The sequence below is a fragment of the Lampetra fluviatilis genome, chromosome 29 (assembly GCF_964198595.1).
Source record: "Lampetra fluviatilis chromosome 29, kcLamFluv1.1, whole genome shotgun sequence".
In the NCBI taxonomy this organism is placed as follows: Eukaryota; Metazoa; Chordata; class Hyperoartia; order Petromyzontiformes; family Petromyzontidae; genus Lampetra; species Lampetra fluviatilis.
Window position 1 is genome coordinate 5,777,721 of NC_136303.1, and position 26,720 is coordinate 5,804,440.

Below are 26,720 nucleotides of genomic sequence, written 5' to 3' on the forward strand. Positions count from 1 at the left end.
CATTTCTTTTTAATAACAGTCAAAACATGTAGTGTCACAAAAACTCTCCATGCATGTACACAAAGTAATTATAGCTGTTTTTGTGTTGTGTTTTAAAAGCGCCGTATAGTAGCTACGACAAACATAACGAGAAGTACATTTCAAGTGCCAATCATCCGAATGAAAATTAATTTTCATGGAGGGTATCTATGGATGCCCTGATTGTTACACAGCAAAACCATGTTACTGTAATTATACATGGGAGTCACAAAAAAACTGTTTATTGCACAGTTCATAAATACTTAAAATGAAGTAGGGTTAAGAATATCCTAATGTGTACGTGGCATAGCAGCAAGTTTTGAAATACCATACTCTGAATTGAAATACAAAACCATGCAGCAAGCTCTGCCATGTTTTATTATAACCCAGAAACAAATATATAGAACAGAATTAAACATCACTTATCCCCAATAAATAATCACCGGTTCATAATTTAGGATTTTTAAATATTAACTTAGCAAATACCATAGGGTCGTCATTGCCCGTATAAAAAAGTATAGGCTTAGACATTCAATCCATTTCAATATGTACAAAATACATTATCTGCACATTAATAGTCCAAGTACCATATTACAAAATACCTTATTTAAACAGCTAATCCCCTTCTTACACTGTCAATGAATTGCAAATAGTTTAACACGATTCATTCCTGCTTTCAATATCTGCAGCACCAGCCAAACGGTTCATGCCCCAGGGGTCAGTATTCAATATTACTTGTGTTGCAGTGGTCACCTTTAGTCATCAAAGGTATCCAGCAAGATGTTCAGTTTATCGCAAGTGCCCTTATATTGAATTTAATTAAAATGTACGCATTTTCATTAAAAGAAAAAAACTACAGCAAAAATAAAAAAGTTGACTTGCTGACTGATGTACTGATGTTTAATGGTTTATTGAGTTACCACAAGAATGATTACTGATACTTCCAGCCTAAATCTATGTTTTTGGATGTTTTTTTTTTATCATGCTATGGCTTGCTTTGGTTAAATTAGCCATATGTATTCAAGGCCAAACCTAGACTGTTTAGCAGCGACTTGACTTACTCTAGCCTGACTTTCAGAGGGTCCATTCCAAAGGATACATTTAAAAACCCTTTCTTTCAAATTTCAGCAGCCCACAATCGTTGAAGCAAACTGCAAATGTAGTCTATAACCTGTTGGTTCCTTAAGACACACACAAACACAATATAGTTCTAAAGTTCCAAAAAATGTCATCTACTTTTTAGACATTTCATATCTCGGTTAAGACCATAGAAATGTCATCCATCGGCATCAAACAAACTATACTGCGTGAGAAATATCAAACCAGTGTGTAAGACTTTGAGTAAACATTAGCACCAGGCTTCTGAGGCCTGCTGGGTCCAGCTAGGCCTTGCTCATCTATCGAGTCTCTAGAGCCTGAAGGTCTGATGGAAGGGTTGGAGCCATGACGATGGGCTGCGTTGGCGGGAGGCGGTAGAGGAGGCCCTTCGGAGGAGGGCGGTGGTGCGTTGGCTGGCGGGAAGGCAGGGTGGACCGGTGCAGGTTGTTCTCTGCCAGCGCTTGAAGCAGGTGGCTTGGGGAAGCTGGCCTGTGGTTCGGGGATGTTGCTTCCACTCGCTTGGGGTACGGCGACCTCCCGCGGAGCCGCCACCTTCCCGGCGGCCCCTTCCCTCTTCACGTAGACTGGAAGGTTACAGTAGTCTCCTGCAAACAAGTCTGCGTCACTTTGGTGCACTGTCCGCAAAAGCAATCACATTCGCTATTCGGTGGGCAATTCAGTGCGAGGTGATTACTCTGTCAACGTTCGTGCAGGTGTTCCTCGGAACACAATAATAATCAAAGAAGGTTAAGGTGCAGCCCTGCAAATTGTCGCTCGTGACACTACTGGCAGAAAGGGCCTTCGCTCCAATTAGCACGGTTGGCTACGTATGGTGCGAAAGAAGTTCAACGTACATACACACGTACAACGCAAGCGAGCGTCTCTAGAGGGTGTTTGGCAGAGGTGGGACAAAGTCATTGTTATGCAAGTCCAAGTCGAGTCGCAAGTCATCAAATTCATGACTCGAGTCTGACTCGAGTCCAAGTCACATGACTCGAGTCCACATCTCATAGGTGGGACAAAGTCATTGTTATGCAAGTCCAAGTCGAGTCGCAAGTCATCAAATTCATGACTCGAGTCTGACTCGAGTCCAAGTCACATGACTCGAGTCCACATCTCATAGGTGGGACAAAGTCATTGTTATGCAAGTCCAAGTCGAGTCGCAAGTCATCAAATTCATGACTCGAGTCTGACTCGAGTCCAAGTCACATGACTCGAGTCCACATCTCATAGGTGGGACAAAGTCATTGTTATGCAAGTCCAAGTCGAGTCGCAAGTCATCAAATTCATGACTCGAGTCTGACTCGAGTCCAAGTCACATGACTCGAGTCCACACCTCATAGGTGGGACAAAGTCATTGTTATGCAAGTCCAAGTCGAGTCGCAAGTCATCCACACCGGCCAGACGTCTCGGAAGAAGTGGGAGTAACGACACTTTAACCCATCACACGCAACCTGTCCATCGACTTTTGTGGACCCATTTATGTTGCTGGGAGGACAGGGGGGGTGAGATTGTAATCATCACCCCCTTTATTTACACCGTCATGCTTGGAGATTAAATACAACCAACAATCTCTGAATTTAATGTCCAGTGCGTTAACTACGACACCATGCCAGCATTCACAAAACAGGAATGAAATATGATAATTGGTTTTTTACCCTTCTATCTGGCAACAAAACTGACACCTTTTTTTTTGCAAGGAGTCATGTTTACATAGACTACAATACCTGCAGTCATAATGCAAACAAAAAAACATAACTCTGATAATGTGCACTGTCCTTGAAGTTGATTGGTTCACACCCAAGACAGCTTTCCTTAGAGCCTAGTCTCACATGGGTTGGGACCAGATGACGCCAAAAGGCGCACAACTCAAAGACAATGCACCATCAGAGTATGAGAGCTCGGGTTAAGAATTTACACCATTGGAACCTCATTTTTTTTTGCATTATGACTGCAGGTATTGTGGTCTATGTAAACATGACTCCTTGTAAAAAAAAGGTGTCAGTTTTGTTGCCAGATAGAAGGGTAAAAAAACAATTATCATATTTTTACTGGCAAATGAGGTTCCAATGGAGGAATGAAGTATTCACAAAATGCTGAAAGGTAAATAATGCAGGAATATGGAGGTCCTCATCAAGTAGTGGCCAGAACGTGATTATAAAATGTCATGCTGATGTAAACAATAATGCCAAAATCATGTTGACTCCACATTTTCCAAGAAAGTTTTATATAGCAAGGCACAATATTCTCTCTGTGTATAAGGAATGGTCAAAATGTTTTGAGAATATAATACTGTACAATCATAGTGCCAATCGCACGCTTGATTAAATACAATGTCAACAGAGATTACAGGACTAAGCTGAACGATGAAGTAACATTTACAATGTATTATACTCTTTGATAACCCGATCCAGAAATCATATTGTGAGTCGCTTAAATAATGTAGTGGGGTGGAGCGGTGGTGCAGTGATTAGCGCACTGCACTGAGAACCTGGCCACAGCTAACATTGATCATGCGGCTCTGCCTTTGCCAACCCCTGCACTGACCAGCATGGTGAAATATGGTCAAACAACCCCCAAAAATCAACACAGCATATGGAGGCCTTCACCCAGCAGTGCATTGACAAAAGATCTTCGTGTTCTTATTTTTACGTTGTTAAATATGTACAACGTATGTATGTTGAACTTCGTTCGTACCATATGTAGTCAACCATGCTAATTGGAAGTGCGGGAGGGGGGAGGGGCACAACAAGCTAAAGACAAAAAGCACTGAAGGAAATTAGTGTTTAATCTTGATGTAAAAGTGCACAGCACCCGGTGGCTTCCTAATATAGGAAGAAGCATTCCAGACGCCCGCCGAATAAATTAACAGCACAGCGCCATTGTAGCAAGGGCAAGGCAGTAGGGGTGGCCAAATGGAAAGCCGAATTTATCGGAAACTAAGTGAGCAACGGTGGCCCAATTGCCCCGACCTCTGGTGGGGGCGGTGCCAAAGCCTGCGGATGAAGGAGGCTCCATCAGTCATAACACAAGGGGCGCAAGGCAGAGGTCGCAACCGGGTACCCGATACCCATACCCTACCCGATACCCGGCTACCCGTACCCGACCGGGTACGGGTACGGGTACCCGTTTGCAACCCTGGTGTGGCCGGGTACGGGTACGGGTAGACCGTGAGTCACTGGTGAGTAACTGTTTGTCACTCATTTCCCAACGTCTTGTCTCTTCTCACAATTCAAGTTCCTAGAATCAACCCACCCGCGCCTGCAACATGGCTTCATCCCAGAGGTCTCAATCAGGTACCCGATACCCTACCCGTACCCGGCCGGGTACGGGTATGGTGCGGGTAAGGCCGGGTACGGGTTCGGGTACCCGTTTGCGACCCTGGTGCGGCCGGGTACGGGTAAGGAATCAAAACCCGTTTGCGACCTCTGCAAGGGGCGCAAGGTGCCGCGGGGTAGGGGGGAGGGGGGGGGTCACGTGACGCGTGGCTCACATTTGCAATGTTACCTGCACGGTGCGCAATGGGCATGGCCATGCTTCCCTGGTTCGTGCTCGCCACCTGCGGTTTGGGCGGAGAGGCGGTGAAGCGACAGATGCCCGACTCGCTGGGCGTGCTTCCAGACGTGAGGCTGTCTCCGCCGGGCTCGCCGCCCGTACCCGCCGTGCCGCCCGTCAGCCGCTGCTCCGAGGACGTGTCGGAGACGAAGCACTCGGTGATCTCGAAGGTGGCGTTCTTGAGCTGCTCCTCCATGCGCGCGTGCTCGTACGCTCGAGCCAGCTCCTCATAAGTGGACGACGCGCTCTCCGTCGACACCATGCTGTTCCGGCCCTTGTCTGCGCGCAGCATCGAACAGCGGGTAATGTCATATAATTTAAGAGGCTATATGTGGCTTGCCCCCCCCCTGTACCGAAATGTACAATTTTGGTAAATTTGCGAAATGGTGGCAGCACTGGCTGAAAATGTGCTTCTGAGAAGAAGAAAAAAACGGATTCTTGGAAACGTAACGGTGGTACAATTTAAACGTGATATGCGGCATTATATCATCATTTGTTTTGTTCCACTAAGATACAAAAAGAAACACTACACCTGCCTACATATAACCTACCAGATTGTCTCATATTTATATATTGTTCTTGAAGACCACTGCGAAGAGAATAATGGAAAATGTAGAGGTCAACCCAACCGTGTGAGAAAGCCAGACTTGGGAAAGGTTTTTCTACCATTGACCACATACATACAAACGATCAATCAATTTCTGGAAATGAATATAAAAAATCACCATGTCTGACTTTAATCAGGCATAGTGATATATATTATCACTGTGTTTACAGTGGTGCACATTTTACGTGCAGTCATCCGGGATATCACAAAACAAGGCCTCAATAAATAAATGCAGAAAATGTACGGATTTTATTCTCTAAAAATAGAACAGTTACACTCCGATTTCCAAAAAAAATAGAATTAAATATAAATCAGAAGCAGAAAGGTGACACACTTTTGCCAAAGTTATTAAAAGGCAACATTTGAAGATATTTCTGAAAAGTAGTCTTGAGATATGAAGGCGTGAGCATAAATTAAGTGAGTATCAACAATCTCAGATTTGCTGACGATATCGTTATCATAACAACCAATGGAAATCAACTAGAGGTAATAATTACATAAACTTAACACAGAAGGCTGAAAAGTTGGGAAAACATTTTTTTTATGTGAGGAAAACTAAAGTTCCCTGAACAAGAGAAAAACAAATGATGGAGGAATACAATCATAAAATACGACAACTATCTAGAAAATTATTGAAAGTAGACTGGGATCAATATGATAAAATAAAGAGGTGAGTTGTTTTGTAAAACAACTGAAATTGATAACGAAAAGCAACATACCAATATGCCTAAAAAGTATGTATTGCCCGCTATGGATATATGGATCAGAAACATTGACACTGACAAATGAAAATGAAACAGATGTTAAAAATTTCGATTTAAAGCTTTCGTGACTGCAGGGATTCATCTTCTTGGTTCTTTCGGTAAAGTCACGTAGAAGAGAAATGATAAAATAATAAAAATAAAACATAATAAAATAATTCTCACGACGTTTCGGACGGCTGCTTGCGTTGTGGCCGAAATGTCGTGAAAATTATTTAATGTTTCATTTTTATTATTTTATTATTTATCTTCTACGTGACTTTACCGAAAGAACCAAGAGATGTTAAAAAGTGCCACGAAAAAAAGCAATGCAGAAATGCATCCTGGGAATTACGCTCACCGACAGAAAAAGGAACAAATGGCACAAAAACAAAACCAATTCAGCGACATCATATTGACTGTTAAGAAGGACAAGTAGCCTTGGGCCGGATACATAGCTGTCAGGGATGATGGCCAAAAGATGAAAATAGTGTTGGCTTGGCAAAGCAGGGGAGGGAGATTGTTGTTCCCGAGAAAATGATCAAGGCAGAGATGGAGTGATGAGATCAGCACACACAGCAGCTGTATAATCTAGACAAACTGATGTTGTAATTTCTTTCAAAGTAATTCCTACACGTACATACATAGCGGGGTGTGTGGTGGCACAGTGGTTATAGAGCACTGAGCTATAAACCCATTGACCCAGAGTTCGATTTTTTGGTCACAGCTAATGTCAGTGATGAGTGATATCTGAACCAGTCCCACCCACCCCTTCACAAAAGCCACACTGACCAACAATGGTGAGGTATGGTAAAGCAACAAAGCCACACGATCAACACAGCGTAGGCAGGCTCGCAATCACAGCGATGAAGCGTTAAAAGGCTTAAAATCAAAATAATAAGTAATATAAATAATACATTACAGCCAAGTGCCAAGATTTAAGGCACATATGTTAAATGTTAAATATTGAACATGGAAATGAAGAGGGTTTTTTTTGTACTTTGCAATGACATTTTATCAGGGGTCCACTCGAGGCTGCAGTCCACGTCATCACGAATCCACCCAGCCATTTGCTTTGCGTGACCTTCGACTGCACAGGATGGAAATACGAGACACACGCAGGCACGAAGCTCAGCACCTAACCTCCCCCCCCACCCCCCTTTGCCTCCCCTTGGCCACGAGTGAACAAAAGTGCCCGCCTGGCGTGCAAGCTACCTGTGTCCTGAGAGGGACTGATGCTGTAGCTGTCGCTCTCGCCTGTGCGTGGCGTGATGACTCGGCAGTCGGCCGCCCGGGGCGTGATCACGCGGCAGTCCGGCGGCAGTGTGCGGGCGCAGGCGGATCCCTGTAGGCGGCTCAGGGTCCACTGGCTGGCGTAGCGACTCCGAGGTGGTGGGGGTGGGTGGCGCACGTGCTTGCGCGACACTGGGTCTGCAAAGTGACCGAGCGTCAACCGGCGAAAAGAGGCTTAGGTGGACGCGGAGGTGGGGGGGGGCTATGGCAGCCAATGTCTTATTGTTATCTTCTTGGTTCTTTCGGTAAAGTCACGTAGAATGGAAATAATAAAATAGTAAAAATAAAACATCGAAATAATATAATAATGATCACTAATTCTCTCATAAAAAGAATAATAATTCTTATTATTTTATTATTTCCATTCTACGTGACTTTACCGAAAGAACCAAGAAGATGAATCCCTGCAGTCACGAAAGCTTTAAATCAAAAAGTCTTATTGTTAGTTATTATTATTATTCACTTGCGATTTTTCTGGGTCTTCTTCTTCTTTTGTATGGCATGCGCGGGGCGGGGAGGGGAGCAATAGTTTGTATAGATGATGTCAAAGTTAAATGTTCAGGTCCTTCAAGCAATCTCAGGCTGCAGTAGAGGCTGCTCTGATTGTAGCGATACCGCCAGGGTGTGCTGCGCCTGGATGATGGCGCAAATCGTCGGCGTTGTGTTTAACGATTTGGGGGGCTCTCTGCCACACACAGTCGCAGCTGGCGATTCCTTGATTTTTTTCATTTATGGAACAACGCGCACGATGCCGCACGTCCTCCAGTGCTGCGTCCGAGCGCGGTTTAGCGAGGTCCAGAGCCGCCGTGAGAAGAGAGAGAGAGTCTCCGGCACTTCCAGATCATTAGGTGGCCTTCGGTTACGGACGCTTAATGATCTGGCCAAATGTGTTTTTTTCTGAATTCCTGGATTTTCCTGAAGATGCTTGATGCGTTTTCAAGCGAAACGTAATTGTTACATTTCGTTACAAGCTGAATGCTTCTTAACGTGCCAATTTAGTACATTCGGATTTTTCTGGTGTTCGAGGGTCTTTCTGACAAAACTTGGCCAGATTATTACCGTGACCCAACCCAAAAATCTAGAATAAATGAAAGGAAGCACTTTTGCTTTTTCCGGTGAGATCAGAACGTCACATCAGAACTGTGAACCTTTACGATTACTTTCACTGAAATCGTTCATCTTGTACAATTGTTAAAACCAAACATATCAAATATTATTTCAAAAGATAATTATCTAAAAGCCTGTCTGGGTTTGTTTTACCGAGTCACGATCATTCTACTTTTTTTTCTGACACTGCACTGGCAGTGTACAGATACAAATTACAAAAACTCAAACCCTGCCGTTGCCGAAAATGTCACCAATTGTCTATATATTTTTTTCCTCTTAGTGCTGTGTTTTCACAAATTCTCACCCTACTGTTGCTCTCTTGATATATGTTCTGGTTGTACCACGTGTGCTTGGCACGAACAACGTGGCTTGCCGAACAACACGTGGCACAACGCGAGAACACATCAGAGGGCGAGACTGCACAAATGCAAAAGCCAATGCATTAGCATCATCATACTCCTATTAATGTATTGATAGATGTTTCTCGTTGCGTGGGTAACTCAAGAACCAAACGTGAGATAAAGGATGAGCATTAATTAAAAATAAGCTAATACAAATTTGGGATTTTGAGCCTTTGCTTAGTAACGTGATAAAAAGGCCCTCAATATTAGTGGAACACCATAATATGCTCTCTTCACATTAACGCCTGTGACTGAAATTAAACTAAATCAAAATAAATTCTGACCCGTTTGTCTGAGAGGATGTCCATGAATCATCATATTCCATACATCATTAATTATAATTAGACACGGTTTAAAGAGCTGTTTGTTGAAACGTTGTGAACATATTCCATATATATGTGTGTGTGTGTGTTTTACATTCGCTCAACCTCTAGGGGTTTTCACGGGCGCATTTACAGGCGTTTTAAAAACAACCGCACCTGAGATTCTGGTGAGCACCTGGGAGCCTCGAGAATTATGGTGAGCGGTGGTGCAGCGCTTAGCGGTACGCTGCGCTACGAACCCGGCTGTGACCCGGGTTCGACTCGCGCTCGCGGCCAACACCTGTGACGAATTTCTGAATGGGTCCTGGGCCTCCCCTGGGTCGATGCAACCTCAAATGAGTACCTGGTGCGGTGTGGTCGGGCGTGGTGTTGGCCAACCACCCCCCTTCGTGTGCTGTGCCGGCCTTCATAGGTGCTCGCTTACATCACTTGCCCCAACAGTCTGTCAAGACTATACGGGTGATCTGTGTCTTTGTGCTTTTGTCAGTTTTATTGACCTAGCTCAAACTGTTGTCTAATTATGCGTTCGATAAAAGTGAATGATACCATTATGGACAAGCTGCGTTTTTCACCTCAATCACTTTCAGTGCTGTTTGCTGTAAATGCCACTCCTTTGCCAATTTTAGGAAAGTTACATTCGAATTAACTTGTTTTTAATCATCCGGATGCCACTCAGATAATGAACATTGCTTTCCAATGGATCTCGACTTGATTAAACGTAACGAAGCACATTGATTGAGCACGCTAAGAAATTAATACAAGTAAGTGCTCATTTATTTAGATGACACATCTATTGATGTGTTTGTTCAAAATATATATTTATTTTGATTACCAAGTTAAGTGCCTCTTTCTGGATACCACATTAGATGATACAATGTGGCATTTATGTACACGTAATTAACAATACGTGCCTTAAATTGGCCAGTAATACTCTACACATTCAGCTTGGTTGAATGCTATGTTAATCTGCTATTACATTTACAAACTATGATTAACAAACCCATTGGCTCTGCCAGCAGAAAAAGCACTCGGTGATGTCCGGAAACAATCTAATTTTTAGGCACTAATGTGACACAATTAGGGGCCATCCATTTAGTACGTACGCATGGAGGGGGAGGGGGGGGGTTAACCCAAATGCGTACGCTTACGTATGGGGGGTCTACTAACAATGTGCGTACGCATAGGAAACGGGGGGGGGGGTGTAAAAAGTGCGCGTGCGTACAGGGAGGGGGGGGGGATGGGTCAAGTTTTGACAGATTTTTGCGTACTTACGAAATGGATGGCCCCTTAGCAATAGCATTCAAGGGGGGGGGGGGGGCGGAGCTAAATAAAAAAACAGCACCTGCAGCATTTAACTGACACTAATTTGACAGAAATGTGTTCAACTTAGATAATTGCCACCTATTAAAGCACGGCGCTGATGGAAAAGTGGTCGGAGAGCAGAAAGAGAAAACAAGCGAGCTCAGCTCTGGAAAAGCCATTAAATGTTTAATTAAATTTAGTGACTCTCTGTTTAATTGAAACGACCACCCTAGAGGGGAAAAAAAGCTAAGGATGGCTTTGAGAAATCTGAAATAGTTCATTTCGCTTACGAGGCCTAAACTACTGTATTTACATGACAGCAAACCGATAAAAAAGAGTCTCAATGAGCTCACTGCAGGCCTGCATTGAAGAAAAACAAGTGCTAAAATATCGAAATGCGTCTACAGCGATGCAAAGACGAAGCCGCACTGCCATCTGTCTAACGTCACGTAAACTAACCAACAGACACCGCCGAATGTCACGCATTTCGGATTTCCCCAGACATTCATTAATTCTGTAATTTTAAATTAAAATTATTCATCGCTCCACTCGCAGGTGCTATTGAAAGTGTATGGCGACACGCAAACAAATCCGATATTTGAATTCCACGGTGTGATAAACACGCGCAGCATACGGACATCGCACACAATTAATCAGAGTTGACAATATCAATCCAAGGAAAGGCACAAAGACAAAGATTCCTCCTCCGTATCGCCTGTAACAGACTGTAAGGGCTGTTAGCGAGCACCTATGAAGGCCGCACAGCCAAGACCACGCCAGGTTGCCTTTATCTCCCCAGTGGCGATGTTTGTACACACCGCACCAGGTAATGATGTGAGGCTGAGTCGACCTAGTGGAGGTCCAGAAACGGTTCAAATAATCGTCACTGGTGTTGGCCGTGAGCGGGAATCGAACTCGGGTCGCTGGGTTAAGTAGCGCAGCGCGCTAACTGCTACACTACCGCTCAAAGTTGACGATATAATACAAAGAATAGGCACAGCACCTCCCACCGCAGATGCACGCATGTCAATGTACAGTATTTCATTTCAAATCAGGTTAGTGGGACCTCATTAAAAGCAACAGTGAGAGAAACCTGCCATAGGGTATTTTTAAAAATTATTATTCTTCTCCCCCAGTAGGCATAATTAAGACTTGAGATATTTAAGTACTGGTTCTGTCATTCATTTGTAGATTATCTCTGCCCCAGACATATGTTTTTGGTGTCTAAAAAAAAAAGTCAGAGCAAACCCTTACTTTATTATTTGTGTTGTTGTTGTTAACTGTGATTGGAAGCAGACACAGTCGTGAATGTGAGTGGGCCAAAAGAGTCCACCGATTGAGGAAAAGCATTAGAATGTCAATGCTAATTTGATGGACCAAAAAGTCACGTTTGTTTCTTCAGCAAAATAAAGTACATTTTTAATGAAATTAACAGAAGGCTTTTGGACAAAAAAAAATTCTCACTTTCCTATATATATTGTGTATATATGCACATTCGCCAGGGCAGCCAATATTAAATGACAACATATTTACGACACAAAAAATGTATTAAAAAATGTAATTATAGGGAATATCAAGTCAATTTGATGTGAGGCAGTGCCTATTAAGGCTGGTACCAAATGTATACAGTAGTCAGCACTATGCCCGGCCACTTTGTGCCTCCCCATGCTGCTGTTCATCATCAGTGCTCACTGCTCATGAAAGACCAAATCATGGGAGGTGCAAGCCAGTCCCACACAGCAATTACAAATGGTGTGCATGGTCAGAAATAGAATGCAGGTTTATTCCTGGCCATGCCAACAACTCTGCCTTCACTCCTTCCCACAGATACACAAAGAGACAAAGATCCTCCGTATATCCATGCAGAGTGGTGGGGGAAATTACTGTTTGTGAGCACACGTAAAGACTCAAATGGGGGACGAGAAAGCGACGTGACTAGCACCATGCCAGACTACCAATATCTAACCATTTCTGATGTTTACACACATGACCTGGTACTCATTTGAGGTTGACTCAACCTAGAGGAGGCCTAGAAATTGTGCAATGCCACTAGCCAGTGATGTTACCTGTGGTTGGAGATTAAACCCTGGGTCACCGTGTTTGTGGCGCAGGGTGAAAAACACCGTGTCACCTCTTGCCGCGCACAAACATAAACACACATACAACAAAAGACAAATATTCCCCGTGTAGCCTATAACAAACTGTTGGGGCAAGTGCTGTTAGCGAGCACCTATGAAGGCTAGAATGGCATGTGGGGGAGGTGGCCAGCACCACACCCAGCCGCTTTTGTATCCCCAGTGCTACACACGGCACCGGATACTCATTTAATGCTGAGTGGACCTAGAGGAGGCTCAGGACCAGTTCAGGAATCAATCTCAGGTCGCTGGGGTTCGTAGTGCAGTGCACTAACTACTGAACCACCACTGCCCACACACATTAACAAAGACAAAGATCTGCCGTATAGCCTTAACAGACTTGGGGCAATTGCTATTAACAAGCACCTATGAAGGATGGCACGGCACGTGACGAGGTGGGTGGCCAACACCACGCTCGGCCGCCTTTGTCTCCCCAGTGGCAGTGTTTACACACTACACCAGGTACTCATTTGAGCTGAGTCGATCTAGGGGAAGCCCAGGACTGGTTCAAATAATCGTCACTGGGTGTTGGCCGTGAGCGGTAATCGAACTCGGGTGTTTGAGTTCATAGCCCAGCACACTAACCGCGACACTACCGCTCCCCGCACACACATACACACGAACAAACACACACACACGTACTTGTGCCCGGTCGTGTGTTGGAGGTATCGATGAGCGTGTCGACGGGTCCTGCAGCTGGAGCTGGGTGAGGGTGAGGATGGGGGTGAGGGTGGGGGTGCGGGTGAGGATGGGGGTGAGGATGGGGGTGGGGCAAGGTGTGCCCCCCGCTGTACGTCCGTGACTTCCCAGCCTGACTGTAATCGGAGTCCGTGAGGAGAATGGTGGACTTGTCGTCCCCCTCTGTGGCACAGCACACACACGGGGGGACCTTGCGTCGACAACGGCGGGACCACAGCGGTGGTTGTCATCGCTAAGTTCACCCTCGGTGGCTAGCGATAGGGAGGCAATACATTCCCATGCAGAACCAAACGCAGGCCCCCTGTAAATAATGGACATTCAGACAGCAGCTATTCCCCGAGTAATGAGATCTATTGTAAATATTCAATAAATGGCTAAATTATCAATACTCTAGTGCCCCACGGAGATACGGTCGACCACACAGCACAATTACCTCACTAGACAGGAGGTCCAAGGAGTCTTAAAATAAAAACCCCATTAGATTATTGCATCGTTCACACAATTTCGTTGCTGGTACTATGTTGTTACAATGTTGTTGCAATGTTGCTACTATGTTGTAACTATGTTGCAACAGCACTTCTGTTTCTTATTTTTCCCTCGCACTGCTCAACTTTAAAATCCCCCCCCTGATACCATTGTCTATTCTCCCAATCTCTTACAGGCCTGCTCAATTTTATGAAACGTGTTAACTCTTACCTATTACATCTTTGATAGTGCTGTTTGTTGCTGGCCGATTGATGTTTTGGGCCTCTGGGCCTGTGATCGGCGACAGTGATTGAAAATGAGAAATAAATCAATGCCAACATTACGTACTTTTTTTTAGCGGAAAAAAATGTAAACATTTTCATGCCATTCTCCTGTTGCATAAACGCCTCTCTTTTGTTTCACCGACAAAATTTTGACACATTTACACGACTAGGTTAAAACAGAGTAAATAATGTAAAAGTAAAAGACTTTTTTGAAATGAATGAAAATATGATTGCCTCGATCGCACACAGGCTTTCCTTCAGCCCCATCCTTCTGGATTTGTAAAAAAGAAAAACCCCCATTAAACTGTGATATACACAAACTGTGTGCGGTCTTCATCATGTTAATTCGGGCACTTTGGGAAATGTTCTTTTGGCTTTCTAATACGGGTTTTTTTTTTGGGGACCAAAATTGCAATGATTAAATCTTATACCCCCAAGGCAGCGTGTTAGTTGGCACAAGTCAGTGCAATTGCTTGGTGTTAAATTAGGGTAGTTGGCATCAGGAATAAAAAACAACACATATGCCAAGAAGACACACCTGGGGGCAGGACATGCATTAAATAAACAATGTTGCACGAAAATGTCAAAATGCCAAGCCCATTGGCCAGGTGGGAACAGGACTGATACGTGATCAAGGTTACAACGTGGGCTGATGAACAGTTGGTACAAGCCCAGATCATTAAAGTAATTGAGCACCAACTGTTCCACATCATTACAAGAATGTTAATTTGAATAAAGACCACAGTTGTTTGGACCACCTGCTCAGCTGTTAAGTATAACCAAGTGGGTTCTGTGCAAATGTCCGTTCTTTAGAAAGTTGTGATTATGTTGAAATACTAAGTTAGTATTCAAGAAGATGAGGTAGCATGTTGACCCATAAATTATCTAGTTCTTGGCTTTATACAAGAGTATAGCATCCCCCAAGAAAAAAAAATCACGACAAATATTTACAAAGTTATTACTGTCAAATTAGTAGGTTATAATGAACACCCAAAAATGATACATAAATAAAACTGATTATGAAAAAAGTCACTACATGTTTCACAATTGCATGAACATATTACCGTAATAAAAAAAAAACACATTCTCATTTGATTATCCACTTCTTGCCAATAACATGACATTAAGCATATAATCACCAACTCACAAATGATGGTCATCACTGTTTAGTAAATCACTTGGCAACACAAATATTCAAAATAGGAAAATAAGGCAAACATTAATTTTTCCACAATGTTAAATAATGTAAACATTTTGTTGTGAGCTTTTCCCCTTATTCTGAAATATGCTAACAAATATCCTGTAAATAGTTACCTCAAGTGAAAACCACTTGCTACAATATTTACATAAATGTAACAACATTCTATAAGCAAATAGGAATAAATTTCCACATAACTGTGAATGTAAGTCCTTCACATGTATAGATGTGAAGCTATGAATAGCTTCCACAGATGCGGCAACATCTACCATTTACAACTCTTAAATCTGTCATCTCTACCTTGCCCTAATTGACCTGAGATATTTCCACAAGTGTGCAGCACTTCAATCATCTATTAGAAAACATTGCAAATTAAGGTCGGATCGGATGCCTGACATTTACAACGCGGTTGGGTCCGCGTGCGGCGAAAACTAACGGGCAGCGTGGGGACCCAGAGCTGTGCGCGATGGCAACAGATGACGCACTCGCTGGGTCGACAAAGTCCCTTGAAAAAAAAACCACGCCGTTGTCGTCTGCCTGCGCTGGCATTTGCTGCGCCCTGTGTTTCGGCTTGCCACTGACCGAGCTGCTCCGTGCTGTCCTTGTTCTCAATCAGAAGCTGCCCCCGGGGGACGTCGATGTGGATTCGTGGAGTCTGCTGCTCCCTTTTCACCGGCGTGTCCACGGGGCGCGAGTTTTTGCTGCAAACGAGAGGCGCGCGCCAATTCAGTTGTGCAAAGATGGATTTTTCTCGCCAGGAGCAGGTAAGAGCATTGCAGCGGGAAGGAAGGATGAAATCAACAATACAAAAGCACAAGAGTGTAAACAGAGTAATGCATCTTTACTCCTTATCTGAACAGTCAGGTGTATTTATTTTTTACACGAGACTGTTACACTGAATATCACTTTTTTTTTTATGAGGGTCCTACTTTTGAGATGTATTCTTTGAGAGAGGCCAAGAAAAATGTTTTTTGGTGGTGCTGAATATCTATATTTTCACTAAATTAATTGCTTTTTGGATACATTTAATGTACACATGTTTTAGAAAATTCATGCCCAGAATGCAAGGGAGCAAAAGGTTGCCACGAGCACAGTCGGCAGTTGACTGACATGGCCGAGGGCACGGGTTCACCGGCGGCTTCAGTCCACACTCTTCTCTGCTAGTGGTGACCTCGTGCTCTCCTGTTTTTGGATATCAATCATCTAACACAAATGTAATTGCATGGGTTCACGGACCGTCTCAGCCCACCACGTGCTCGGCTAGTGGATACCTTGTGTTCTCTCGCCGGGTCCAGCTTTGAGAGGTTTTACCTCTGTAAGCTGGGTTTAAATGTAAGCCGGCGAATGTTCTAGGGCGCTAAGCCCTGTCAGCTCTAGCAGCCTGCCGCCTATGGATGTGTTGGTCATTTCTGATTGGGAGAAACACTCGCATAGATTGGCAACCTACTTACAGTGCTGCAACGTTCAGGCATTTCACTGTCCTCCAGGTTGGTGTCTTAGTAACAAATTGACTCAGTACACTTTGGTTACAAGAATGCACACTTTTTTTTGAGCCATTCTCGAAATCACTTTCAGGTGATATTGTATATTGTACAACGGCAGAGTGTGTTTTTCTCCCCGCAAAGCAATGTGCTGTAGCAACTAAGATTTTTTTTATGGAGAGAGAAAAAAACATTGAATGCTGCAAAAAAAACTTAATATAAATTGCTAATCTGTTTTATGGAGTAGTCATTACATTATTTTTTGAACTGCTTGCCAGATTTCCCGATAACCTGCGCGGCGCGTGCATTTAATAGAAATGAAGTCATGCTGGAAAATCAGTTTACCCAAATCTCCTGGAGTGACATTCAGAGCAAGAATAAAAAAGGGACGTACGTGTGAAATGAGGAAGGAATTACGTTTTGAACGTGGCAATAACTTAATTGGTGTTTTCATAACAATTCTTTTTTTTTTATGATTGCGCACCAAATGTGTTATCTGCCACACACAAAAAAAAACAAAGCTTCTGGGGTGAATGCCCGGGGAAAATCAAAAAGCAGTTCCTAGTCTATTGAGAGAAATTGTGGAAATGAGGACGACATGCAGACCCCGTTGTCTTTCTTTCTGTCGAAGGGATAAGTTACATCAAAGCAACACGAATCACCATCAAGAGAACAAGGAAAGTATCCTCAGTGGATCTGGTTACAGAAGACTTCGTGATCAAACGGGAAATATTCCTGAGCAGTTACCTTATCAGCATCTCCGCAAGACTTTTCGCATCTGTTAAAGCATAAAATAAAGCAGAGCAAAGTTAAAGTGACATTTAATTATAAAAAAGAACAACAACAAGGAAAGCGATTCCAAAAAACATGTAGCTCGTAATTAAATCGAGTATTGAATTTGTTACGAAGCCGCCATGTCAGTGTAAAGTATTATTGTGCATTGGAAATTACTCTTTCGTGCATTTGCATTGGGAAGTGGCTGCACCGAACCGAATCAATGTATGAGGAAGCTACAAATAAGAAATATTTAAAAAATACTTTTTTTTAAAACACGCTTTAATGAAATGTACTGTCCGAGCTGCCCTTCCCCCTGCCCCCTTCCCCCATCGCCCCTCCCCTCCTTCCACATCCCCCGCCTCTGGGCGTGGCTCCCCGAGGCTTGCCGTGACGTAAGGGACCACGTGGTGATTTACATGCAACGTCAGTTGAGCGTGGACAATTAAAAGCCGTAAAAAAGATTGTTTAAAAATATTTACTTTTAATTTTCAATTATAGAATATAGTATTGTCATCAGTATGACATACCTATATGAAGTTTGCAGTCGATAGCACATTGGGAAGTGTGTAAAAATTCAGTTACAAGATTTCTTTTTTGAGGATACAACAGCGTATTATAAAAACACGAGGACTCCTGAGACAAAAACACGTGGAAATAATTCTCATTCGCCGACAGCATGACGCCACCTGGGAATCACTTTCGAAGTATATGCGTGCAACGAAGGCATGATGGTGCCCTGCAGAGTTCATATGGAAACACGTAAAAGATAAATAGCAATAGTTGGAAATGTACCCTTTGTACTCATGCATATCGCTATAATTGTTGTGTATACACAGTTCTGTATTTCCTGGAAGTCGTTCAAATTCAGTGGTTCTTAGAAGGCATTTCAAATCATGACGGGCAAGGGCCTTTAGTTTGTTAGTTTGCGCCCTGCTTTTAAAAACTCCGTCCCAAATCAAGTCAACAAATGCACATACGGTCACATCTTTTAAGTCAAAATAAAAACCATATTTGTTCATCCTTGAGCTGGCTTGATTGCCTAATCTTTATTATCGTCTGGGTTTTGTTGTTGTAAAGACTGCATAAAGAGCACTATATAATAGTACAATTTATTGTAGTGTTTTCCATGAATACTCATATATATAGTGTCCTGTGCTGCCTATCAAGGCCATCATCTACAGGGCCAATTAAGGCCACAATCATCGCTGGCAATTGCCACTGGCAATGTTTGCCGTGGCATTTCCAATTGTAAAAATCTTGTTGCCCAAAAAAGTGAAAAAAAATCTGATTGCAGTTCCCCTTTGTGGGCAACTGGTTTGGTGACTTCCATTCAGATTGCAGAGAGAATTATTTTCATCAAAAACATGGCAGCTTCGTGACAATGGCTGAGCGGGATCTGGATGTGATGCTGTGTGTGTGATGTGGTGAGTTTGTACTGGGTTGGAACCTCCTGGTTACACCAGCCCACAGGGGATTATTGTGTCCATCCGTCGTGCAGGGAGGGGCTGGATGGGGAGGAGCTGGGTGGGGAGGGGAGGGGCTGGGTGGGGAGGGTGGGGCTGGGTGGAGAGGGGAGGGTGGGGTGGGGCTGGGTGGGGAGGGGCTGGGTGGGGAGGGTGGGGAGGGGCTGGGTGGGGAGGGTGGGGCTGGGTGGGGGGTGGGAGGGGTGGGGCTGGGTGGGGAGGGGCTGGTCACCCCGTGGTGCCCTTATAAAACTCAACTTTAACCTACTCACGCCGGCTTGTGCCCGCCCTCACAGTTGGCCATATTTGCGGAATACACCACGCCGCCGTTGACCCTGGCCATTGACCGAGCAACCCAACATTCCTACCAGCTCCCTTCGCAGGAATGTGTTTAAGCAGACACCCAGCTACATGGGTTGCCCGCCAAGTTGCCACAGTTGCACGTGGTTAACTTGTTGCTGATGACGGTTGCTGGCAACCGTTGCACTAACACGTCCCTCAAGATATTGTGGGACTTACATTGCCTACCAATCCGGGTGATTCAATATATCGCTGCGAATCAGGGTGATGATGTAATTATCTTCTTAGGTTTTTTCGGTAAAGTCACGTAGAAAGTAAAATAAAATAAAAACAAAAATCACGACGTTTCGGAGGCAACACAAGTCTCCGTCATCAGGTGGGACCGTCACAGCCAGATTAGCTGTATCAAGTGAGGCAATGATTCAAGATGTAATCCCTTAAAAGCGAGTTGAGGGGGGAGGGAGAGGGAGGGGGGAGCTCATCAGACTATGGTAGCCAATGAAAGGAACGTATCGGGAGGGAGGGGGGGCGAGGCCAAAAGGGTGGGCGATGGACGTGGAAGCGCTTGTGCGCAAGCGGCCAATTACTGCACACGCCAACACAATGGAGCGATTGTGCGCAAGCGGCCAGCCACTGCACCCGCCAACACAATGGGCAGAGAGGAGGAGGGGAGGTCTAATACACATGATAGACAAAAGAACGAAAATGCCCATGTTTATACCAATGCTGGCTGAACAATGAAGAGAGTACTGTTAAAATAACTGGGGATGTTAACACTCGGTAAAGTACAGTAAAATAGTGCCTGTCAGATAAGATGGTCCAAAATTTTTTACCGAGTGTTAACATCCCCAGTTATTTTAACAGTACTCTCTTCATTGTTCAGCCAGCATTGGTATAAACATGGGCATTTTCGTTCTTTTGTCTATCATGTGTATCAGACCCCCCTCCCCCTCTCTCTCCATTGTGTTGGCGTGTGCAGTAATTGGCCGCTTGCGCACAAGCGCTTCCACGTCCGTCGCCCACCCCTTTGGCCTCGCCCCCCCCGGCCCCCCCCTCCCTCCCGATACGTTCCATTCATTGGCTACCATAGTCTGATGAGCTCCCCCTAAGTTTGTACCCATCATCATTTTCGTTCTTTTGTCTATCATGTGCTATTAGACCTCCCCTCCTCCTCTCTGCCCATTGTGTTGGCGGGTGCAGTGGCTGGCCGCTTGCGCACAATCGCTCCATTGTGTTGGCGTGTGCAGTAATTGGCCGCTTGCGCACAAGCGCTTCCACGTCCATCGCCCACCCTTTTGGCCTCGCCCCCCCTCCCTCCCGATACGTTCCTTTCATTGGCTACCATAGTCTGATGAGCTCCCCCCACCCTCTCCCTCCCCCCTCAACTCGCTTTTAAGGGATTACATCTTGAATCATTGCCTCACTTGATACAGCTAATCTGGCTGTGACGGTCCCACCTGATGACGGAGACTTGTGTTGCCTCCGAAACGTCGTGATTTTTGTTTTTATTTTATTTTACTTTCTACGTGACTTTACCGAAAAAACCTAAGAAGATGATTCCTTGCAGTCACGAAAGCTTCAAATCTAGAATTGATGATGTAATTTTAGAATGAATTAGAGCTTTTGTTTGTTGTTTGAACCCAATGCAGGGGACTTAAACCCAATGCTAAAAACGTTGATTCTTACACGCGAAATTCTATTCCATGTATTGGAAGATGAATTAATATTAATTGATGAGTCGATGCATCATTATATCCAGCTTGCACATGCTCATTAGAATTGCAAACATATTTTCAGACGGTGTGTATAGTTATCTCACTCTTTCCATGTCACTGCAAGGTTATTCTTTATTGTCATCGTGTTTTGTTATTTTCGGTTATGCAAAGTATTTGTTTGGAACGTATAAAAAAAAAATCATCCTTTGGACACAATTGGAAACAATAAACGTTGGTGCACGCACAACCAGAGCCTCCATTCTAGCAGTGATCAAGATTGTCGTGAATATGTAATCAAATCCACGGCAGCGTCTGATTTGCATGGCTTATATTAATTCCGAGCACGTTACTTCTTATGGAATTACTGGGCAAATTCCACCTGTCAGATGCACATTCCAATTACAGGTTCTATTCTCAATCAAACAAAAAAAGTCTATAATAGCGTGGCCAGTGAGTAACTGGCGTGCGTTCATGCATCGTTCTTGCATCCATAAATTGCTGCCATCAAACTGCCTTTGATTCAGTAATAAGCAAAAAGGGTTCTAACTGCTTTCTAGTTCCCTTCCCAGTGAAGCACTTGTGCTGCTGGCATCATTGTGTAATGTGTGTGTACACAGGGGGCTGCCTCGATGGAATGGTTAGTACACTGCACTGTTCTAGAAGTCGCCGATTTCATATCATCTTCCCCGTACAAGGCAGTTGAAACAATGGGGCAGGTTTCCGAGATGCACAAAACAATTACGACTGAGCAAATGAAGGTTGTGTTAAATAAATACGCAAAGGAAATTTGGAAGATATGGCAGCTTGCTATATCGATAAATGTCAGGGGGTGATGAGGAAAACAGTTCAGTGGTATAGTGTAACTCATCTGCTGAAGATTTTATATTAGTGCCACAATGGCAACTCATGGCTCCAGCATAAGAAAACAAGAACATGCGAAATCACATTTTCCAGCAGCTGGTAATACATGGAATACATGTGGGGGCAATGCTTGATAATAATAAGAAAAAGAATGCATCAGTGTGGGAATCTAAACCAAAAACGATTCTCTTGGAAAGTTCACCATTTTTTCTTTCATGTAGCCATCTAGAACATAGCAGCCATGATCAAGTCAATGCCGTAGCATTGTAATTATATCATTAGTGCACTTCTTACTCACTATGGTGGGATGCTGCCCCAGTGTGGTGCAAGTTTCTTAAAATCCCCCTCCACTTCTCTTCACCAAAAAGTATAAACGTGTACACCACCGTTCGTTGATCGCAAGATCGTAAAGTGTGGGTACTCCCACCCGAGACATCTGGCCAACGTGGAAGATTAGGCCAAATATCCAGTTAGAAGAGTTCACCCTGGCGGTGGTCAGCGAGCCACTGCCACGTGCACACGGTTCCCCGCGGGACCGGCTGATGGCCTTGCGAGAACCAGGGGCGGCGCTTGCCTCGCAGACGCTTGAGCCTCTGCTGCCGCCGGCGGCGTCGGATGTAAACGAGCAGAGCCAGCGTGAGCAAGCCGAGGCCCAGCAGGCAAGACACGATGAGCAGCAGCCGCAGTTCCTGGCTCGGCGACAGGTTCTCGTTGTTCACCGTCACCGTCGCCTTCAGGAGTGGCGGGATGGTGCCTTGGGGTGGAGAAAGAGATGGTGTCATGGCCAGGCGCAGCGGGTCGTGTTATGTTATTTTCTTCTTCTTTCCCAAAGACAACGGTTTTTGTTCAACGGGTAAATGTACAACGCGCACTGACGAGGGCACGATCGCAAACGGATGCAAAAATGTACATGCGGTACAGATTTTGTGTTCGTGTAAACATAGTAAAAAAAAACGCAAATTGTGAGTGTATGGGTGGGTGGTGTTTTTGTTGATAAGGGGAGCAAGTTACATTGTAAACCGTGTAAAGAACATATGAGCAATTTTTTTTTTCTAAGTGGCAAACACCATCAACTGCCACCTTTTCGAAGCAAATTCCCTCACTCACAGCTGTCCAGAGTGGCCCGCCGGACTAGCCCACCCCCGGCAGCCGCTACCTTCCCCGCACAGCCTGGCTTGCAACATGCCATGCTGGAGATGACGCATTATAAATCATCACAGCGGAGATGGCCTTCTTCCCAACTCAGTCACCGTTGTAAATTTTAAACCCAGCTATTTCCCCGTGTGTCGTGGGGTGGGTTGAACAAAAAAAATTGCTGCAGCAGATATGACAAATTAAAGTCAATGACAAATCATAGCCAATTTTAGGCAAGCATAATGAGGCAGCCTTTGATTTTTTTGTATTCCATGAGTCATTAGTTATGGCTTTGAATTAAATTTGGTTGCAAATAATTATCCAATCGACTATTGGCCACTGCTATGCAGTCTGCCAAAACAGGACATCTAGTTGTATTAATCACAATGAAGTTGCAAGCACATATGGACACAAAATATTAGTTACTAATATGATGGCAATTGTTGAATCGTTCATTTTAAAATCTTTTTTTTCTAAGATCACAATGAAAAGTTAAATCCTTGTGGTGCCACTCATCTATACATTGCAAAAATTATCTGAGAGAGTAAACTTGACAATGACCACAAAATCATAAAGATGATCAGCATGGGGGTAGAGCAGTGGACCAAGTGATTCACATACCAAGCTATGAACTAGGTGACCTGAGTTTGATCGCTAACCGTACTCCTGCCCAGTTTACCAACCAATCCTGACCAATACAGTGATTTACATTTGCTGAATTGCTGCACGTTATTATTTTATTTGTAATATATTTCATTATTTTGGTTACCTAAATCACTCTTGCGAAGAAAAATGATTCTGGTCTCTGGTTAAACAAAATCAACTTTGGTCAAGGGCACCATCATTCAGCAGCGGAATGACGAAAGGGCAGAAAATTATTGATGCAATTTATTTTTTATTAAAGGTAAGTAAAAGAAGTCAAAATATATTAAAGTGTAGCAAAATAATAATAACACTACTCATGAAACAATTATAATGATGCTGAATATGTATTACATTATTAAGGAAACAGAAAAGGTACATCAAAGAAAAAAATGTCAAGATCTGTTCATACTCAGTAATAATCATTGAGTTGTATTCGCCAGAGAATATTTGAATTGGAAAAAACAAAATTATCGACACAAGTTTTGTATTCATTAATTTAAAGAATTCATATATTTCTATAACACGAGAATGACAACATATTTAATCATGGTAATTTCACGAAAAATTAGATGATTAGATGATGTGTACCATCTTTTCCAGTGTAGTGCATCATTATAATTGCCCTGTCTGCTGTAAACCAAATAGCATTTATTAAAAACAATTTTACTCATTACAGTATCTGAAATGTACTTATATAAAAAAAAATCCAACTAAAAATACAGTAGAAGCATTTTTGGCTCATTTTATTATTTAGTTGTTTTCTTCAGAAAGTAAACAGAATTTGTCTTAATTCATGACCTTGTCCAATAAAAACATTACTAATTAAATGTGCTGTGCCATTAATTTGTGCAGCAATAAATGTTCTAGCGACATTGCTTGTGAGTGGAGGTTAATGCCAAGCAAGAACAGCATTGCCAGTTTTTTTTTTATCTCTAGGTCATGTCCTCCGGTGCAATGACAAACAAGTTTTCCAAATATGGATAAATTACCAGATTTGTCCTTCCTGTATCCTAACTGGCCAGATGGCGCAATGGTAGAACGAGCGGCTGGCAATTGAAAGGGGTTGACTCAGCCCATCATTCCTTTACGGTCGATAACATGAGAACCACTCTGTCGAGAAGTCAACAGTGGTTGTCCTATGTGTAGAACCTGTATGTATGTTGAACTTAGATGCAAGAACTGATGAGCAATACATCGAGCTGTAAAGCGGCAAGACCGCGCGCTGTGCATGTGGACAATCGTGTACCGTGCTGGGCTTCATAAGTACTACTCACTAACCGCACTTGCCCCAACGGTCCGCGAAGGCTATCCGGGGGGGGGGGGGTCTTTGTCTTCGTGGACAACTGCAACGGCGGTGGATTCCCACAACTTACTCCCGTCGTAGTTGAGCGTCGCAAAGTCGGCGCTGTGCTCGGCGCAACCGGCGGCGTTGCACGCGCGCATGCGCAGCCGATACCACGTGGCCTCCAGCAGGCCGGCCAGCATGATGGGGGCGGCCGCGTCCGACGTCTCCAGCACCGGGCTCCAGGTCGCGCTGGACGCCCCGGCGCCCCCGGCCACGGCCGCGCCGGGGCCCCCGGCGGGCGGTACGGCGGCCCCCACGGCCGTTCCCGGGGCGCCCGGGTTCGCGCCCCCGGCGCCGGCAATACCGCCGCCGCTTCCGCCGCCGCCTCCGCCGCCGCCACCGCCACCTCCGCCGCCTGGACCGGCTGGAGCGTTGACGCCGGCGCCGCTGGGCTGGTACTCGAGGGCCAGGGATGATATGGGGCAGCCGCCGTCATCCCAGCCGCGCAAGTTCACGCGCACCACGCTCACGTTCATGGGCAGCACCAACTCGGCGTCCTTGACGAAGTGCGGTTCTGAGAGAGGGAAGAGAGAGGAGAGGGAGGTGGCGAGGGGCGACAAAAAAAGGGGTGGGATTTTGACACGCCGGGTTGACCCCCGGAGCAACGCGGCGTGTAGAGCTTTGCTCGACGATGAAATCAAAGAAGCAAACTATTCGGATGAATTCGGGTGATTAGCTTATGTGGGCGTCGAGTTTGCCGGTACGAAGTTAACCTGACAACACGCGAGGGTTTTCTGTTCCGCTTGTTAAAAAAACAAAAAAATCATCGTTCTCAATTTGGAGTTGCGGGGGAAATGTTAAGTAATTAAGTGTGTGGGTGTACGTCGTGGCTGCGTGTACAGTTAACCTTAAAATATACAAGCTACATTCTCTCGCTAATGAACACTCGCAGAGAAGAGACTTCCTGCAATGCTTAGTTATAATTATGGTATGTAAATAAGGCATCCACATGTGCTTCTTCAGCAACGATGTGAATGAGGTTGCGTGCAATTTAGTTGCCTGACCGAAGCTCACATTTTTTAGGCAATTCTAATTAATTTTATTTTTATTAATTGAATATCAATGTAACTGAAAGCAATAATCATCGTCGTGAAAGGAAAATGTGAATTAGTTTCGGCTTATATATATTCTACTTTGTTCTACATCTTGAGATGTACCTGCAATCGGACGCTATGTACATAAATATTTAATTGTGTCGATTTGTGTACACAATTTAGATACATTCCAGCTTTTATGATTAAAAACACCAATACTGACTGCCATGCAATACGCATTAATCTACAGCTTAGCACGTGGGAAAGTTTACATCCAAGTATTTAGGCAATAAAAGGTTGCGGATCTCAGAAGAAGTTCTGCATTGTCTCCTTCCATGGGCCATTCTCAATCACGTGGGGTTGCCACTGCTCTGCGAGAGCTCCAAATGAATGGACAGTTGACCTTATGACATGACACCTATTGGACAAAGGAATAGATTTTTTTAAATGTCAAAAGAACAATAAAAACTGGAAAAACTCAAACAATCTATTCACATGGCTGAGTTCAAACTAGATTGCTTTAGTCTAAGAGGCACCGATATAGACTGAGAGGCCTATAGCATGTTGGTCATCCAGCTACAGACAAGCTGGGCGACTAAGACAAACGACTGAACCGGAGGTGGAAGTTCAACAGGCGACAAAAGATGACGCAGAAGCAGATAGACGAGATATCTGGAGAACGGATGACTCGGAGCGCACCTCGTTTTGCGTGTCCCCTCCGGCCGACACGGCTTCGCGAT

At 44.3% G+C, this 26,720-nt stretch overlaps 1 protein-coding gene across 1 annotated transcript in view; it reads right to left on the reverse strand.

Moving 5' to 3' along the window:
• Positions 1-917: 917 nt before the first annotated feature.
• LOC144942888 (cell adhesion molecule DSCAM-like) overlaps positions 918-26,720 on the reverse strand; it is a 196,714-nt gene continuing 170,911 nt past the window's right edge. The window contains 9 exon segments of the mRNA XM_078869889.1: positions 918-1,721; positions 4,624-4,950; positions 7,234-7,449; positions 13,222-13,440; positions 13,975-14,034; positions 15,808-15,926; positions 17,454-17,484; positions 22,397-22,576; positions 24,975-25,460. Coding sequence (XP_078726015.1) covers positions 1,336-1,721; positions 4,624-4,950; positions 7,234-7,449; positions 13,222-13,440; positions 13,975-14,034; positions 15,808-15,926; positions 17,454-17,484; positions 22,397-22,576; positions 24,975-25,460 — 2,024 coding nt within the window. The 3' untranslated portion in view covers positions 918-1,335.